General features: G+C 36.8%; 1 protein-coding gene and 1 pseudogene across 1 annotated transcript; both read right to left on the minus strand.

Moving 5' to 3' along the window:
• Positions 2,520-14,196, minus strand: LOC109717145 (threonine dehydratase biosynthetic, chloroplastic). Its single transcript, XM_020242822.1, has 10 exons — positions 14,157-14,196; positions 13,574-13,992; positions 11,586-11,765; positions 10,587-10,856; positions 7,491-7,697; positions 6,512-6,760; positions 6,197-6,270; positions 5,548-5,665; positions 4,170-4,304; positions 2,520-2,996 (listed from the first exon to the last, which is right to left on the minus strand). The coding sequence occupies exons 1-10, from the start codon at positions 14,194-14,196 to the stop codon at positions 2,856-2,858; spliced, it is 1,833 nt and encodes a 610-aa protein (XP_020098411.1). The 3' UTR covers positions 2,520-2,855.
• On the minus strand, positions 15,890-17,880 carry LOC109717168 (annotated as a pseudogene).

The raw sequence follows: 18,282 nt of genomic DNA on the forward strand, positions 1-18,282 counted from the left end.
GTGGGAAAAGGGCTTGGTAGTTGGTACGCGAGACTCAAGTTCGAATCCTAGTTAATTCATTTTTCCAGCTAAGTTTATTTCTAAATGAAATAAACGAAACGGGTAGCATGCTACCTTTTCTCAATAATAATAATAATAATAATGTTGCTAAAAGAAGCATTGCATTAGAATATTCAAAATAATTGTTAAGTTATAGTGCTATTTAATAAAGTGTTTAAGAAGTAGTACGACAAAAAGCAATACATAAAAAATACTCCAATAATTTCTTACCATAGTAAATAAAGATACCAAATTGAATATTTTAGACTTGAATAGTTTATTATTATTATCAAAAATAGATTTTTGCAAAGCATATAGCCACGAGTTTTTTTGTTCTTCAAAGGCCACTGCAACAATCTTATTTATAACTATCTATTAAAATTCATTAGATGTAAAAAATTTTCTATCAAACTTTCAACTCACATGAAATGCACATATGTCGTGTCTCAAACCAGATCATTTGGCGTTAGGAAAATAAAAGTTCTAAATTTTTCTATCTATCAACCAAAGATTTAAGTACAGTGGTATGAAATCGTATCGTGAAATTTATCGGTATAGTACGGCGCAGTGCGTGCCAAACGGTGCCGATACGTATCAGTCACAAAAAATACATGTGTGCCGACACATAATGGCATGAAAATGGTTATTTTCTTCAGCAACTAAATATTATAATTGCTTATTATGTATCTTTATCAATTTTTTAAAACTTTATTGAAAAAATTATTTAATAATCTAAAGAATAGAGAATTTTGAACTATGTCATCGATATGGGACTACATCGTGCTGATATCTTATTGGTACGATACAACATGATGGATATGATCTGTGTCGATGGGCACTTAAACTTTTGCTTGCTGCTGCTGAAAGCTGAAGCAAAAGCACACAACTGAATGAATCCTCGGCATCAATCATCTACAAGCTTGGTTGTAGAGATCAGCTACAACTAGGAGAGATGGCGAAAAATTACGCTCATTTAGTTTGAAGATTTATCTAATTTTCTTTTCTTTCTTTTTTTTCAATAGACATATAGGCCCGACATCGAAAACCTCCACACTTGTTACATATTATATTTCCTAAAGCCTGAAAGCTAAGATCTCTTGACCGGTGATTCAGAGTACCAACCAATTGCACTAGACAATGACGACAAAAAGAGTTAGGACTTACGAGGAGGGTTGCAGCAGACCCAATTGACTTTGGTTGGATCCAATTTGGATTGCATAATGTAACTGTATTAAAGTGGTCTAAGTTTGATTTGATTAGCCAGTTAAATTAGGCCCTCCAATATTAGCTCCATCGACAAAATGAAGTAGGGTATGATCAATGAATGTTGTGCTTTATTTAATCCTTTAAATGAGTGAGATGTATAATATACACTCCTTTTCGCGTGTATGAATAGCACTGCTCTTTCACCAAAGGTAAAATTGAATGAAGACCCCTCCAATAGGCTATTTTGAAATGGCACCCTCAACTTTCATTTATTTGATTTGAAACTCACTAAATGTTCTAGGGACTTTAATGAAAAAAAAAAATACAAATATAATCAAATTCATCAATAAATTTATCAAATTTAAATCTTTTTTTTTTACTTTAAGCGAATAAAATTGAAGAAACTAAAGATTAGTGAATTTGGCCTATCAAGTTATTGAATTTAGAGGATCTAATTAAAGCGAAGTCGCTTGTCTAGCCCGTGCGGCGCTCAACTTTCTTCACAAAATGAGCAAGCCTATTTCTCAACTTACTAAGTCAGGACCTACTTGCTATAAAACTAAGTACGATAGGGAGAGTGAGAGTTTGAGGAATATTATGTATTAATATAGAGAAGAGATTACAACTGGTTTTCTGAGGGGAGAAGGTGGAAGCCACAATCTTATATAGGCCACTCGCCACCCAAGTTACAAATGAAAAGATACCAAATAGCGCAAACTATAAGGCAAAAAGGAAGGCTATGAGCTCCCAAAAAACTACACTTATTGCTCTCCTAAAAACTCTAAAAGACTCTCGACTATTTGGCATTTGCCGCTTCAGTCTTAAAAGCCACATAGATGCTTCTAGAGTACCTCAGCAAAACCTCTGACAAAACTCTCCTTCGAAGTTTGGACTCTCCTTCGAAGTTTGGACAATTGTAAAGGAGAAGTCAGTGAAAAACACTTTGTCCGTGACGATGCACGTAGTTACGGGCGACCCCCTTTGATCCGGGTCATGACACATAATCTCCCTAAACATAGGGAAATGATGCACATCTGGCCCTAATAGGTTATTTTATTGTGTTATTCATTGGTCTAACTAGATTTGCCGCAGAATACAAACAACCATTTTTATTCTCCCTAAACATAGGGAAATGATGCACATCTAGCCCTAATAGGTTGTTTTATTGTGTTATTCATTGGTCTAACTAGATATGCGGCAGAAAACAAACAACCATTTTTATGAACTAAAAACACAGTTTCTGTGAAAAATACACTAAAGAGCAAAATCCAAGGGCAGGATCAAAACACAGTTCATAGATTATAATCATAGATAGATCGGTCCACTCGAAGTACTTCGAAAAGCATTTCGCGAATTCCATTACAACGGAAAGAACTCATACCATGGCTTCCTACTGAAACCCTTCCCCTAAGGAAACGGAAAGTTAATACAACACTAGAAATCAATGGATAGTAGAGAAAGCTAGATTTGGCGATAGGATAAAAGAACCTTTCCTTGAATCTCTGCTGATTTTCTTCAACCAGCAAGGTTGTTGTCTCGAAGGGGAGTTATCGCCACTGACGACTCCATAAATAAGCAAAAGCATGGTTGGGAACTAGACTCATACATACTCACTGCATTAAAAGCCGATAAGCCTCGTTATTCATCTCGGATGTGTACTCGTAGCCCAGATTCTCAGCTTGATTCTTAAATTCGTCCATTTCCTCCTTCGGAACTTGAATGCCGACTAACACGTTTGCCCCGGTCTCACCCTGTCAGAATGGAAGGGAAACAAATACTAAGCCTTTTTCATCTATACGGCTAAAGTGCCGGAAACTACCTTAGATATATCGTGGCTTTTCATATTGCCCCCACCTATAAGCAGTTAAGCACAAAGTGATAGTCTAAGGAACATTATTGCGAGGAAGCAAAATAATGGAAAACTATAATAGGGGCTAATTTATTGTTTCCTATTTCAGGGTTGCACAGTGAAATAATACAACATTTATAGGGTTATTTTTTGATATTTTAGCCTTACAGAAATATTGAAAAGGTTTCGCAAGAATTAACAAACTTTTACAACCTATTATCAACCTGATAATAATTCTACAGGAGTTGGTGTCAGGTTCCTAGCCAAAGAAAATACCATACAATAAAAGGATCTCTGAGAAAGTTTTTATATCCAGTTCAATCTCAGTTGTCGAAGTTAGTATCACAGACCTATGAGTAACTTTCGAGAAGGTCGTCTAGACATTTAAAATATATGAAGGACAAAAGAAGATCATATTTTCGGATCAAGGGAATTTCCCACATCTACGGCATAGTTCGTTTCACTCAAATGAAGCTCAATCTCATTAATAGATAAGAAACCAATAAACCGACATGTAGTGCACTCTCTCTTCTTGGCTTTTCATTAAGGTTTTAAGTGCCCGTCGGCACGGGCCGTATCCACCGTACCGTACCGTGCCAACAAAATACCGGCACGATACAGACCCCGTGCCGATGGCACAGTTCAAAACCCTTTATTCTTTAAATTAGTAAGTAATTTTCTCAATAGAGTTCAAAAGATGTGATAAAAAGACATAATAAGTAGTTAGAATATTTTGTTGCTAAAGAAAATAAATATTTCCTGCTATTATGTGTTGGCACACAAGAAATTTTTTTGACCGGCATGCATCGGCACGGCTCGGCACGCACCGTGCCGTACCGTGCCGGCAAGTTTCCGGCACGACCCCGTGCCACGGCACTTAAATCCTTACTTTTCATGTCTTTGAAGTTTGAAGGTTTAATTCTTTATGTAATTCATAGAAAACGGGAATCTTTATTCCACGGAGGAAATCTCCACCTCATCATTTTAGGTGCAGTTAGAATTCTTAAAACTAATGTGTGGATCTGACATGATGATTTTTCTTAAAAGAGAAATAAGTAAGCGAAGCATAACAAACCTGCGCTCGATAGTGGAAGAGGCTGATATTCCACCGAGGACTAAATGCATCCAAGAATTTCATGAGAGCACCCGGCCGCTCAGGGAAAATGAATCGATAAAGGAGTTCATCTGGGACATTTGACCGGCCCCCCATCTAATAATCCACATAATGAAGAAATTTATTAGAGTAATAGAGCTCTCTCATAAATTTTAATATCAGGGAATAAACACAAATAACTATTAATGTTTTCACTGATGAATTAAGGAATAAAAACCACAAACCACAAGCTTACACGCTCCAATAGAATATTTAGTAATCTGCATTTGACAACTAATAGGACAATCTTGATAACAAAGCTCCAAAATTATCATTTTAGTTTTCTACGAAGAAAGAATTTTATCATTTGTTAGTAGAATATGTTAAAGGGCATGGATCTTCTACAGAAATGTCCCATCAACCAACCAGGATTTATAATTGCTAAGTCTGAATTTAGAGTTACTAAGTCCCAGTAGTTTTAAACAAAAAAATGAAAGAAAAGTAGCAATTCAAATCGTAGTGAACACGAAAGTTACTCACATATGTACATAGCATCCTAGCAATGTCAAATTTGGAGGAGAAAAGAGAAGGGGTGGAGGGGGGGGGGAGACGTAAGAGATTGTTATTTCAGCTAAACAGGTGTTTTCTAAGATAAACAGAAACCATTACTCCGGCCAACCTACTATTAAGCCAAAATTTAAGTTAACTGTTTTCATGTTTATCCTTCAAACGTGAGAAAAACTAGAGAAGAAACACTATCCCTGGAGAATTTCTTCCCAGGTGTTTGACTATATTCCAGGTCATATAAACTCCCTGGATTTTAGTAGTCAAACTTTCTAGTCTCTAGAGGATGTAGATAAGGTTGGCATACATTAACCTTGAAATCAAGGAAGTACGATTTTGTCTTCACACCCTAATTGTGTAGAGGCAATTACATTTTTTTTTTTGAGAAATAGATAGCATGCTATCCGCTTCATTTATTTCATTTATAAATAAACTTAACTAGAAATGTGAACCAACAAAGATTCGAACTTGGGACCACGAATACCAACCACCAAGCCCTTTGCCACTTGCGCTAGGGACGGCCGGTGAGGCAATTACATTTTAGTGCACAAAAAATATATGGTCTTTATATAGTTTTAGCACGTTTGATAGTATGCCCTACATAGCAGAATTCAGAATAAGTGGAACAAATGGCATACATAAATAATTTTGGAAAGCCCAAGACACAAGTTATGACTTCCGTAAACAGCAAGATTGCATAAACATTAACAAGTAACAATTACAAAAGATGTACGAATGAAGTCGAAGGAATGGACAATTTTAAAAAACATTGATAGAAGAAGCTGAAGGAACTTACAAAGTACCGGAGATGGTCTTTCGCCAAGTCGTCGTTAGTAAGATTAAAAGTTTGAAGTTGAGAGGATTTCATGCGCTCCACCATTGATCTGAGTTCACTGTCGGTGTAAACTCCAACACTGCAATTCAATGCAAAAGAGTTAATTACAATAAGAACAGCAATCTAACATCGAATGTACAGGATAAATATAAAAGAAACTAGCTCCAAAAGAAATATATAAAAGCAACAAAGTTAATAGCAAATTAACAAATATAGGTTTCTAGTCGCAAATATAGGTAAAATATAGTTCTCTTTCTTGTGTTCACCTTGCACCAGTTCTGACTCGAGATCAACTAACTAGTTACATCTGATACAGCTTGAATAAGCATAGAAATCCAACTAGTTTAATCTGCAATTGAATTAGGTTAAAACATTCCCAGAAATGATTTTCCAAGCTCAATGCAGCTTTATGGTTCACACCATAAATCATTTTAATGTAAGTACATAAAATTTTATCAGATTTTGTCACTGAAATATACTATAAAATATAGATGGAGAAGAAAGAACATTTTAGACTGAGGAGAAAAGAATTACGGTATCCCTTCAATCTGTAATAAAGCTAAATTAGAGATTTATTATATCACTTAATAAAAATCAAATGACTACTTGCCTGTACAGAACAAGAGCAGCTTCTTTACGTGAATCATATCTATACTTGAATTCTGTAATATTCATAGGGCCAACCTGCAATATCACCCAAAGTCGGGAGAATAAGAAATTGTCATATATAGAACACAATGACAAGAAACTAATGGCCTGTTTGGCTCTGCTGGAGCTTGTGCAAAAGTAGAAGCTTCAAATTGGAGCTTCTACTCATTGGCACCCAAAGACTCAATTCACTTTTCCATCACAGCAGCTAGTCAAAACTTCCAGTTTCTGGAAGCTCCTACTTGAAAGCTGGTTTATAGAAACATTTGAGACATACAAGTTGCGCAAACTTCTTAAAACTTCCGCATTCCTCTGGTAGAATAGTGGCTAAAACGGCTTCTCGCTTGCGACCAACATCAGCAAGTTCGGTTACCAGTCGCAGACGATCGAAGTTCATGTTCGCTCCACTTGTTATTGCCACTACTGTTTCACCTTTCAAACCATAATATTTGCAGTATGCTTCTGCTCCGGCTAGAGAAAGAGCACCTGCTGGCTCTAGAATGCTCCTTTTCTCCTCAAACATATCCTTCATATGAATGCAAATATTAACAAAGAAAATCAAAAATATTTAAATTGCTTAGACTTCCAAGGCAACCTAAATTAGAATTATTGCTTTTCAGAAGAACAAATTAGAAAATCAAATTTGATGCAGGGAACTCAAAAAACTAACTGGAAAGTTATACTTGGAGTACCATATTAATATACAATCACAGGGACTGTTTTATAAGGGAACAACACAGGATAAAACATTACTTAATTGGGATAAAACATTACTTAATTGTTGTAGTCTACTATATGTGCCAAATCAATTCCATTTAATAGCAAACATCACAACTCTCACAAACTCACTATAGAGAAATCCAACCCATATCATTCTAAGTAATTGACACACAATGCAACATTATTATCTCTGGGACATTAGAGACAATCTATGACATGACTCACAACACCAATACTAGAGAAGATCTCTTGGACATTATTATCTCTTGGATGTTAGATGTATAGATTGCAAGTGCTTGGACATTCTATTGCACAGAATTTGTGGTTAAAAAAAAAAAAGGAATCGACAACACTAAACAAGGTTAGACATTTCTTTCGGTCAGGGTACAGACTGCAATATACAAGAAAGTCCAGGGACGTAAGTGATTGAGTGAAAAGTTCAGACACTAGTTGCAATATCAGGATATTACAAAGGCTATACATACATTTTATATGAATGAATAAGTGCAAAAATATTGAATAAAAAGCTTATTTACCTTTATAGAAGCACAAATAGCATCACGGCTGACAAGAACAACCCCATCTACTAGCTCCCTGCATAAACGGAACGTCTCTTCTCCAACTACTTTAACTGCCACACCATCAGCAAATCCTCCCACATGCTCTAGCATGACCCTCTGCCCATGATATAATGACAATGCCATCGCATTGGCATCAGAAGGTTCCACTCCAATGACCTTTATCTGTAGGAAAAGCAAATTGGAACAGAAAGTGAGTCTCTGGTATTTCCCCCCCTTCACAAATGAAGCAGACAACCAGACTAATGAATATAGGTGAATTCTTGGGGTTGCAACCATCAGCCAGTTCATGCAAAAGATATTGGGTTTCTACTATCTTTGGTCTAGAAAGGAAGAGCATATGCTTAACGTGAACAGTAAAACACTTTTTAGCTCTTTATGCAATCAATGTTTGATAGTGATAATCACAGACTGAAAATTCTCTTCCAATAATGCTTTGATGCCTGTAGCAATCATGAGGCTTGCAAACTGTGTCTGACATCAACTCATATGACGATGGTTTGCACTAGAGTGAAACCTAATTTATTCTGTCTATTTCTTACTTTCTGCATCTTTTTACACCTCAATTCCTAAGATTGATTCCTTGAGAACTCACTGTATATCCTATATTCCTATTAGAAGCCCAATATTTCTAATCTGAAACGTCAAGTATAGAGGGCGTCACGAACAATGATATAGGACACGACACGACTCGGACACGGCGACTCACCAGCTTTCAAAAAATTAGGATACGGACACGGCATGGACACCGCTAATAAAATATAATATTATTAATATAATAATATTATATTTATTATATATAAAATATTAATTTTGGTAAAATATTATTATATTTCTCATACCAATGAAACTTAGTAAAATTTTCATTGAGAGTTCATCTATTTTAAGAAAAAAAATTCTCCACCATACATAATTTATTTATATTGTCAAAAAAAATTTACATGCATTCATCAAAAAGCTAAAATATTTATCATTTTACATTATATATGCATAAAAAAAGTAAAATAAAAAAAATATATATTTTTTTATTGTTGCGCTATGGATCAGCATTAAACGCGCGTCCAAGGAGCATCCAACACGGACATGCGAGCGTCTAACACAGACACGCGAGGCTTATAGAAGTGTCCATGATACATAGATAGAGACTCAAGACCCAGGATTGCCCATTCTGCCCACTGTCGAACTGTGCCAAGGCCGTGCCAGCATGTGGCATGTGATCGTACCAACACTATACCAGCAAAATGATTTTTTTTTGCATTTTTTTTTATTTTTTTGAGTATTTTTGAGACAAAAAGGTTTTATTAGTTTTTGTACCTTAAAATATGTAGATCTTGTAAATCTACTTATATTTGGACGAATTAGTAAGCTCCATTGCATAATAAAACAAATTTAAGTAAAAAAATACAAATAAAAAGATTTCATCCAATTTCTTTTGTCATTTTAGATCTACCGAATTTACTGATGGTAGCACTTTCCTACAAATTTTTATCTAATTATAAATTTAGTTTTTGGTTTGATGCATATACTTTCATAATATATACGAAATGATCTTTTAAAGTTATTATGATGTATATCACTCTAACCCTACTAAATAATGTGAGATATAATATATAAACCTTTTTTGTAATTATTAGAGATATTAAAACATCTAAAACAACTAATATTCCATGATAATTTTTTTTAAAAAAATCCCGGCAAATGAGTGCCAACACGCTAGTGGCATACCACTGGCATAGGGCGACATGCCAATATCGGAATGGCCCATGCAATCATGTTGTGCCGTGCTACTAAACCATGCCGTGCCGCATTGCAGTATATCGTCAGGGACTCAGAAAAATTTCAGCTCAGCCAAGTCCCTAGCCCAACTTCTCTAAGTGGGTAGCCAAAGGGGCACCAAATCAGCAGCCTTTCATGGAAGATGAAGGGTTATACAACTGCTTCAATCAGTGCCTTCAAAACTGCTAGCGGAAACCTAAGGTCATGGGCAACCCTTGGAATCACCTCACGTTTATGAGAACTCATTACTATGTGATAGTGGATGAGTTAATGTAGGCTTAGTGGGTGAGTTATGGTGAGCTAGATCCATTGTATCTTAGGCCTATAAATTGTGGAAATGGCAAAGGCCGCACAAGAGAAGTTGTGTATTGTAATCCTGTTTTTCTAAGTAATGGAGTACTTAGTTTTTTGAGAACATTTGCCTCTCTTTCGTTTCCTTTTTGCACACTGAGTTGTAGGACGCAGAGGTCCAGGCTAGCAACAGGTAGCTACGCTTGCCCATCTTCAAGGAGGAAGGCGGGCATTGCACGACTTTGCGAGCAAAATTTCTAAGGCCGTGAAAATAGACCGTGCCAGTTGTCATGGCAATTCTTGCTCAAGATTTTCTTACTCAAGTTTAATCTCACCAGTTTAATCACAACAAGAACTTAGTCTGAACTTAGGTGATAACAAACCTAGTATGCTGAAGGTGGCAACTTCTCTTGATATTGCAAGGAGTCAAGGTTCTAGAAATAAAGAATAGCTAAGAGAGTAGGGAGTAGGGAGAAGGGACACCAGCGCTAAACTTCAAGTGAGTTTAACATAGGCTCCCCAACTTTGTTCTTTGTTTTTTAAATGACATACCCTCAACTTTTGGTTGTTTTGGTTTGAACTATTTAAATCAATAAATCAGCAATTTGCTTAACTTAAAGAAAATGCTTAATGCTTTTGCACCCTTGTCATTTGCTGGAATTGCAAATTCCGTTAATAGATGATGGCCAATAATCAACAGGGTAATTAGTTTTAACAAAGTGCCAATTCAACTGATAAGATAACTTAATCAAAACAAGAAAGAAGTTGGCAGAGCATCAACCAAGAGAAAATATAGTTGAGTGGTGTATTTCAGAAAAGCCGAAAATTGACTAACCAAATATTTTCACCTAAAGAGCATTGCCAATCTACAAAGAAATATAACCATCTATTTATTACGTTCTATTTTTCAGTCTTTTTGACATGCATATGATGCAAATCAATTAAAAATGCTATATAAAATACTGAAAACACAATTGAGCAGCAAACCTCTGGGCGAACTCGCTTAACATAAGCAGCAATTCCTGCGATTAATCCACCACCTCCGACCGGTACAAATATCGCATGTAATGGACCTTTCAATTGGCGAATAATTTCCATCCCGACAGTTCCTTGCCCTGTGATAACATCAGGGTGGTCAAAAGGAGGTATAAATGTCCGTCCTTCTAACTCACAACGTTGCTTGGCATATGACTGTGCTTCATCATAGGAGTCCCCCTTAAGAACAACTGTTGCTCCTAATCTCTCAACTGATCGCCACTGCAGTTACACAGAGAGTGTTAATTTAGGGGGAAAAAAAAGTATAGAGAAACGCAATATTACACAGCACCCTCCACATACATATAACTACATAAATGTCTCCAAAAGTTGGCCATATCACAAATGCCTTATCCTGCAAAATCTCTCCAAAATTACCTTAAAAACATCATGAATGTCCTAAAAATGCATTTGTAATTTTCATAAATATGCTTCGAAAAGAATATTTTAAGTATTTATGTATATTTTAGAGGAGCAACTGTGATAACATTCTGAAGAGTATGCTTGAAATTTTTGATGTTTTTGAGGCGTACAATGATACTAGTAGCCTAATAGAGAATATGCCTCCTTAAAAAAAAAAAAAAAAGGAAAATAGGACCCCTTAAAACAAGTTGAGAAATTTCCTATATACAATACAAAATTACCTATATATTCATAGATATCACTGTAAAATCTGAGCTTTCATATATGCACCTCAAATACTTAAATATCCAGCATATGTTCCCTTATACTTACAAAGATAGCCCTTCTTTTAGAAAAACTCCTTCTAATATGAGATCATCTTACCCCTGTGAATCAGATAACTCCCCAACTTAAGAAGGGCTCTCGCACTCTGAAAGGCTATATATAAAAGCTACATATATTTTATAAAAGCCAAATGCAAGTTTGTGTGGAAATATATGTCAAAGTCCAAAATAGTAACAAGGAGATGGTCATATATTAATAGAGAACCTTAATTTCTGGTGTGGTCACCGGCATCACTATAACAGCATCACAGCCTAGTTTCTGAGCAGCCAATGCAACTCCTTGCGCATGGTTTCCTGCCGATGAGCAAATAACTCCCCTGTCTAATTGCTCCCTAGACATCTTGGCCATCATATTATATGCTCCGCGCAATTTGAATGAGAAGACCTATGTGTTTTCGCAATATAGAGTAAGTATCTTGCTATGAAGCTTTTCAAGCTCAACAAATTTACAGCAAACAGCAATAATAGAAGATGCATTCAATGTTCCAAAACGCAATATCTGGTATCCATGCGGTTACCTACCACATATCGCATATGTGGTATGCGAGCACATATGCTACAGTCCATCTATTAAAATATTGATAAAATATTTATAGATATTAAAAATAATAGAAATGCTTGCTAACAAAGCTAAATAACTAAAACAACTATTCAAACTTTACAAATTAAAATAATTAATTTCAAGAAAAGGACCTCATCACTAAACTGACAATTAGTAATTTACTCTCAATTATTAAATAGAGAAATAAATAGAATTTTGATGCAAAATCATAAAATATGTCAAACAAAAATTAATGTTCTAAAAAGAGGTATGCTAAACTTTTGTGAAGAATAATAAATTTTTCAATAAATTGTCATTCACATCACTCGAAAGGCCGACACTTAACAAACAATCCAATATAATAATATCTAACAACTATAAAGTTATTCATCAATATTTATAAACATATTATTAGATAGATTAGGAATAATACCTGCTAAAATAAGAAAAAAGATAGTTAGGTTATATTAATATAAAGATAATTGCATTTATATGCACTATTATTAATTAAACTTTTATGAAAAGAGTTATATGTATATGTTAATTATTAATCAAACAATCTCATTCAATATTGTATTTCAATCGCATGTAAAAAACCCAAAATAAAAAGGTTTATCACATATGTGGTCAGACCGCATACCGCACTGCATATTACATATGTGTGGTTTATGGTCCGAACAGCATATGCGGCCGTATGGACCGCTTTTTGGAACATTGGATGTACTGCAACTATGTTCAACAGCATGAATGATAGGGAAAAAGAGTAGTAAGCATGGTAATCCTGAGAGTTAGAAAACTTGTAAGGTTGCAAATTCAGTATTCCAGTAAACCCAAAGAATGTATGAAAAGAGTTAAAATAATATGGTTGTAGTTTCAAGTATTCCAGTAAATTTAAAAATATTTCAATAAATATAGTAATAAATAGGGGGAATTTGACGAATATTGCCTCTTGATTAGTCCACATTATGCAAACTTAATTTGAGATGAAAGAGTACAAAAAGCCAAAATAGTATGCACTTCAGTAATTTATATTACTTGCATTTAAACCTGCAGCAACAAACAATTAGAGCACAAAAGGGAACATAATGCAGATATTATGCAGTATAACCCAATTATATATCAGATTACTACTCAATGAACATAAGATTTAATCAGAAAAAAAAAAATTTTAAAAAAACTATTTCTTAGTGGAAAAGCAGGTAAAATTCCAAAGAAAGAGCAAAATCAGGAAAAAAAATATATGAGAAACAACAAAAAGGGATTATGGAACACGAGGAAAAGAAACTAGCTACAAACTCACTAAAACAAGCTAATTTTCATTTAGCAATTCAGGTCTGCGTAATTGTGTTAAGGAAATCGTGCATTTTCCCAATAATGGTTCTTAGAATTCAAAGAGGAGTAAAAGGTCGATTTTTCATTGCAGTAACACTGAGAAATCCATAAAAAGGAAAAATCTTCGAGTAACAACCACCACAGAAAACACTACTGCTCACATTTTAACCTTCATAGAACACACTTGTTCTAATTAATTCAAACCAAAGGGTAAAAAAGCCCCCTTTTTTTAGTGAATAACTATAAAGGAAATCCATAAAAAACTAATCTTTGGACAAAATCAAGCAAAATTAGGATCAAAAAAGAAGGGGGGAAATTACGGGTTGCAGATCCTCGCGCTTGAGGTAAAGGTTGACCCCGAGCCTCTCCGAGAGCTTGGTCGCTGGTTGAAGGGGGGACTCGATCGCCACGTCGTACACCCGCGACGTCAGCACGTTCGTCAGGTACTCCATCGGGTCGAGCGCCTCCACCGCCGCCCCATTCCCCTCCGCCGCCGCCGCCGCCGCCGTCTGATCCGAGATTCCCCCCAAGAATCCGCTCTCGTACTGGAGCGAGTCGGGCGAAACCCTCTTTAATGTCAGAGCCGGGGCGGATGATGATGATGACGAGGTGGTGGTAGCTGCGGATTCCCCTCGATGCGTGGTGATCGCCGCGGCGGCGGCGGCGGAGGAGGAGGAGGAGGAGGAGGAAGGGGAAAGAGAAGGGGGAGGAGACAGAGGAGAAAGGGTTTTTCGTTTCTCTCCGTGAGGTCACGAGGGAGACGAATATATATAGTGTTGACTCGTGGGGCCCATTTTCCCAGTGAAAAACACTCGAGGAGAAAGATTTATCTTTTTGGTTGCACCTGGTGTATACCTTCACCTTATGCACTACATTCCCTCTTTAAAAAAAAAAATAACTTACTCGCTGAAATACTATTTGTGTCCTCTGCAATGAGGCGCATGACATTTGAATTCTCAAATTTTAATCTTTTTATAATTTTTAGATCAACTTAGTTGAGCGAATGATGAGGTGTCACTAATTTGACAGTGATATATCAATAATTAAAATTTTATATCAGTACTATATCAACTACATATTATTTTTCAGCCGACTAAATTACAGTAGTAAATTATAATAATTACTAAGTTCGTGCTATGAATTACAATAAATTAAAATTAAGAACTAAAATTTTTTTTCACATGTATTTAGTTAAAACACTGAAAATGTAATTTAACCTTATGATAAAAAAATTCAACTCGATAAATGTAACGTACGAAATTTATTATAATTGTATATATAAAAATCTAAATTTTTGAAACCTTTTGTCATTACGTTAAATAATTCAAAAAATCAAAGTATAGTAAAGAATACTGTTGAATTTATTTTAAAAAAAATCCAAATTAAGGATCTTTGATCCGTAGGCTTTTCTGAAAATTATAATAACATTTTGTATATATATTAAAATTTTAATTTAATGCCTGTATTAAACTATTAATTAGGTCTGAGACGTCCGGTGCATGAAATAAATGCATACACCAAGAGTAGCCAACAACTACTAATTTGCGAGAAATCCCAACGGTCTACGGCTCTACGCAGGTGTAAAGTTATAGAGTTGTTGCATACCCAGCGGTCTACGTAGGGGTGAAAAGGATTTTTTTTCGAAAATAACCCTGTAAAATTTCGTATTTGCCAAACTAATCCTGTGAAATTTTTATTTGTGAAACTAACCCTCATCTCGCCACGTGGGCGCCACGTCAGGGATTTCTCAAAAAGACGGTGAATTGTTCATCGTCTTTGATATTTGTTGTGAAGGCGGTGAATAGTTTACCGTCTTCATAAGGCGGTGAACCATTCACCGTCTTTAGTACAAATTCCTACTCTGCGCAAATCTTTTCAAGTCCATAATATAGTGTCCTTGATAAGACGGTGAATCGTTCCCCGTCTTCTCGAGGGCACAGAAATGACGAACTTGAGAGGGCGGAAAGGGAAAAAGGGGGAAATAAAAATTTTGCATTAAAGGCGGTGAATGGTTCACTGCCTTCTAAAGGCGGTGAATCATTCACCGCTTTTAAAAAAATTACAAAAACGGTGAACGATTCACCGTCTTTTTAAGGAATCCCTGATGTGGCGCCCACGTGGCGAAAGGAGGGTTAGTTTCACAAATAAAAATTTCACAGGATTAGTTTGGCAAATACAAAATTTTAGAGGGTTATTTTCGAAAAAAGTCCGGTGAAAATGGTTAAGGGAAACTCCGATTAAATTCAATTTAATAGAATACAAATACTAATATTATAATTTAGTATTCGATACATTTTTCTATTCAAATTTGTATTTTAAAAAAATTAAAAAAAATATGAATCCGAACATAATTTTTTTAAAAAATTCGACGGCATTCGACAGTTTTCACTTTTAAAAGATAAAAGGGATACAAATATATATATTGTCCGAAGATAAAGTGATTTTCTATCATATTTTTTATTTATTTTACTATAATTTTAACGTTAAAATTATACTTGTATTTATTAAAATATTATATCTTATTGAATAAAGTATAGGTATACAAAATTTGAACACGAATTTGAACTTTTAGTTGCATTATACGTCCTATTAGTGATAATTTTAGTTTATATTCATACATGCATATTAGTATATTATTATCTGAATAATATTGGATACAAATCCAACTTATATTTGAATTCGAATTTTTTATAATGAAAATTTAGTATTTGATACATATCTATATCTGAATTCGCATTCGAAGAATACTATGGATGCGGATATGGTTTTGTCAAAAATCTGACCGTATTCGATTATTTTTATCCCTACATCAATGGCTTTTGGTAGGTGTAAATAATAAAAAAAATACTACTATTGTATCAAAAAATATACGATTTAACACCTCCCTGTTATACGATTTACAATATTTTAAATTTTTAATATTTTGAAAAAAACAAATTGATAAGATAAAAATTTAGTATAGACCCTTGGATAAGGGAGTGCAAAATTTTCCCTCTCCTTTTGGGCTATACTAATACAACGTTCAAAATTAAAATGGTGCCGTATACTTATATTGCGAATTTGAATGTGAACACCAATTTTTAGACTCCACAATCATGGTTTGCAACTCAGAAAATATTACCAGGTCATAAATTTTCAACCATTGTTCATTAGATTGAATAACATAAGCATAATATTATAAATATTTTATTCCAAGATTGTATTTTATAATTGTTTATATTGTTATATTATATATAAGGCCAATTTGCATAAAAAATTCACTTATTTTGGACTTTTGCAAAATCGGACCACCTTTTTCGTTTTTGCAGATTCGGTCCGGTTTTTCAGCAAACTGACCAAAATACCCTTATTACTTTTTCTCTTTCCTCTTTCTCTCTCCTCTTCGTTTATGTCGTTCTTTTTTTTTTTTCTCGCCGAAAAAAAAGAGGCGGATCGGACCGTCGCCTCCCTCCTCACCCTCCTTCTTCACCGTTGCCTCCCTCCTCACCCTCCTCTCCACCGCCCGCGACCCCTCCTCCTCTCCCCCGCCGCCGCCGCCGAGCCCACCCCCACCGTCGTCTCCGTCGCCGTCGCCGTCGCCGAGCCCACGTCCCGCCCCTTGCCGACCGCCTCGTCACCCTCCAATCGCCTCGTCACTCCCCTTGCTGAGCCCTCGTCACCCCCACCGTCGTCTCCGTCGCCGTCACCGTCGTCTCCGTTGCCGTCGCCAAGCCCACGCCCCATTAATGGTGTAATGGTGCACCATTGCACCATTACACCATTAATGGTGCACCATTACACCATTAATGGTGTAATGGTGTAATGGTGCACCATTACACTAATGGTGCACCATTGCACCATTACATCATTAATGGTGCACCATTACACCATTAATGGTGTAATGGTGCACCATTACACTATGAAGAAGAAGAAGAAGCAGCCGCAGCGCGCCCGCGTGCCCGCCCGCCGCCGCTGCGTGCACCGGCCCGCGTGCACCATTACACCATTACGAAGTCCGCGGACTCGCGGGTAGAGCTCCGCCGGGCGCAGCCGGCCGAGGGCCTCTAGCCGGGAGCAGCGCCCGCTCCGCGCGTGCTGGTTCACGTCGTCCAGGGCGCAATCGACCTCCGCCTCCACGAACCAGATCCCGTCGCCGGAGCACTCGACCATGGGCTCGCCGGGGACGCTCTCGATGATCCTCCCGGCGACGGGGAAGTAGGGGACGAGGGCGCGGGCGAAGCCCTCTCTGATGGCGGCGACCCTCTCTGATGGCGGCGACGGTGCCGCCGCTGCCGCCGCGGGAGAAGACCTGGATGAATTCGACGGAGACGCGCGGGTTGGCGGCGCGATAGATGGAGGAGAGGGGGAGGAGGAGCGTCGAGGTCGGGGTCGGCGACGCGGGGGGTACGAGGGTTGGAGAGGACTTAGTCACCACGGGACTCATGGCGATCGAAGCTTTTGGGGGTGTGGAAATGGAGATGGAGATGGAGATGGAGATGGAGATAATTTAATAGTAAATTTTTATTAATATTTAATTAATTTTGCGGAGCAGCAGGTCCTGGAGGTCGACGGGGGAGCGGGCGTCGACGCCGTGGGAGAGGATGGGGAGGAGGCGGAGGTGGATGGAGCGGGCGACCCAGCGGGACATGGCGTGGCGGAAGAAAAAAAAAAAAAAACGAGAAAACGAAGAGGAGAGAGAAAGAGGAAAGAGAAAAAGTAATAAGGGTATTTTGGTCAGTTTGTTGAAAAAACGGACCGAATCTGCAAAAACGAAAAAAGTGACCCAATTTTGCAAAAGCCCAAAATAAGTAGATTTTTTATGCAAAAAGGCCTATATATAACTAAAACTGTAGCTACAGTGTAGATTGTTAAAATATAAAAATAGGGCAATTCACCAATTTACTGATTAGATCACCGGTTCGAATAGATCAAACTAATTTTAAGCTAGTTACTTTAATGGGTTGAGCAAGCTGTTGGGCACTGGATTATAGTCTGACCAGATTGGCTGATTCGATCTGTATTTTCAAAGACATTATAAGCCAACATATCA

The sequence above is a fragment of the Ananas comosus genome, linkage group 1, assembly GCF_001540865.1.
Source record: "Ananas comosus cultivar F153 linkage group 1, ASM154086v1, whole genome shotgun sequence".
Classification (NCBI taxonomy): domain Eukaryota; kingdom Viridiplantae; phylum Streptophyta; class Magnoliopsida; order Poales; family Bromeliaceae; genus Ananas; species Ananas comosus.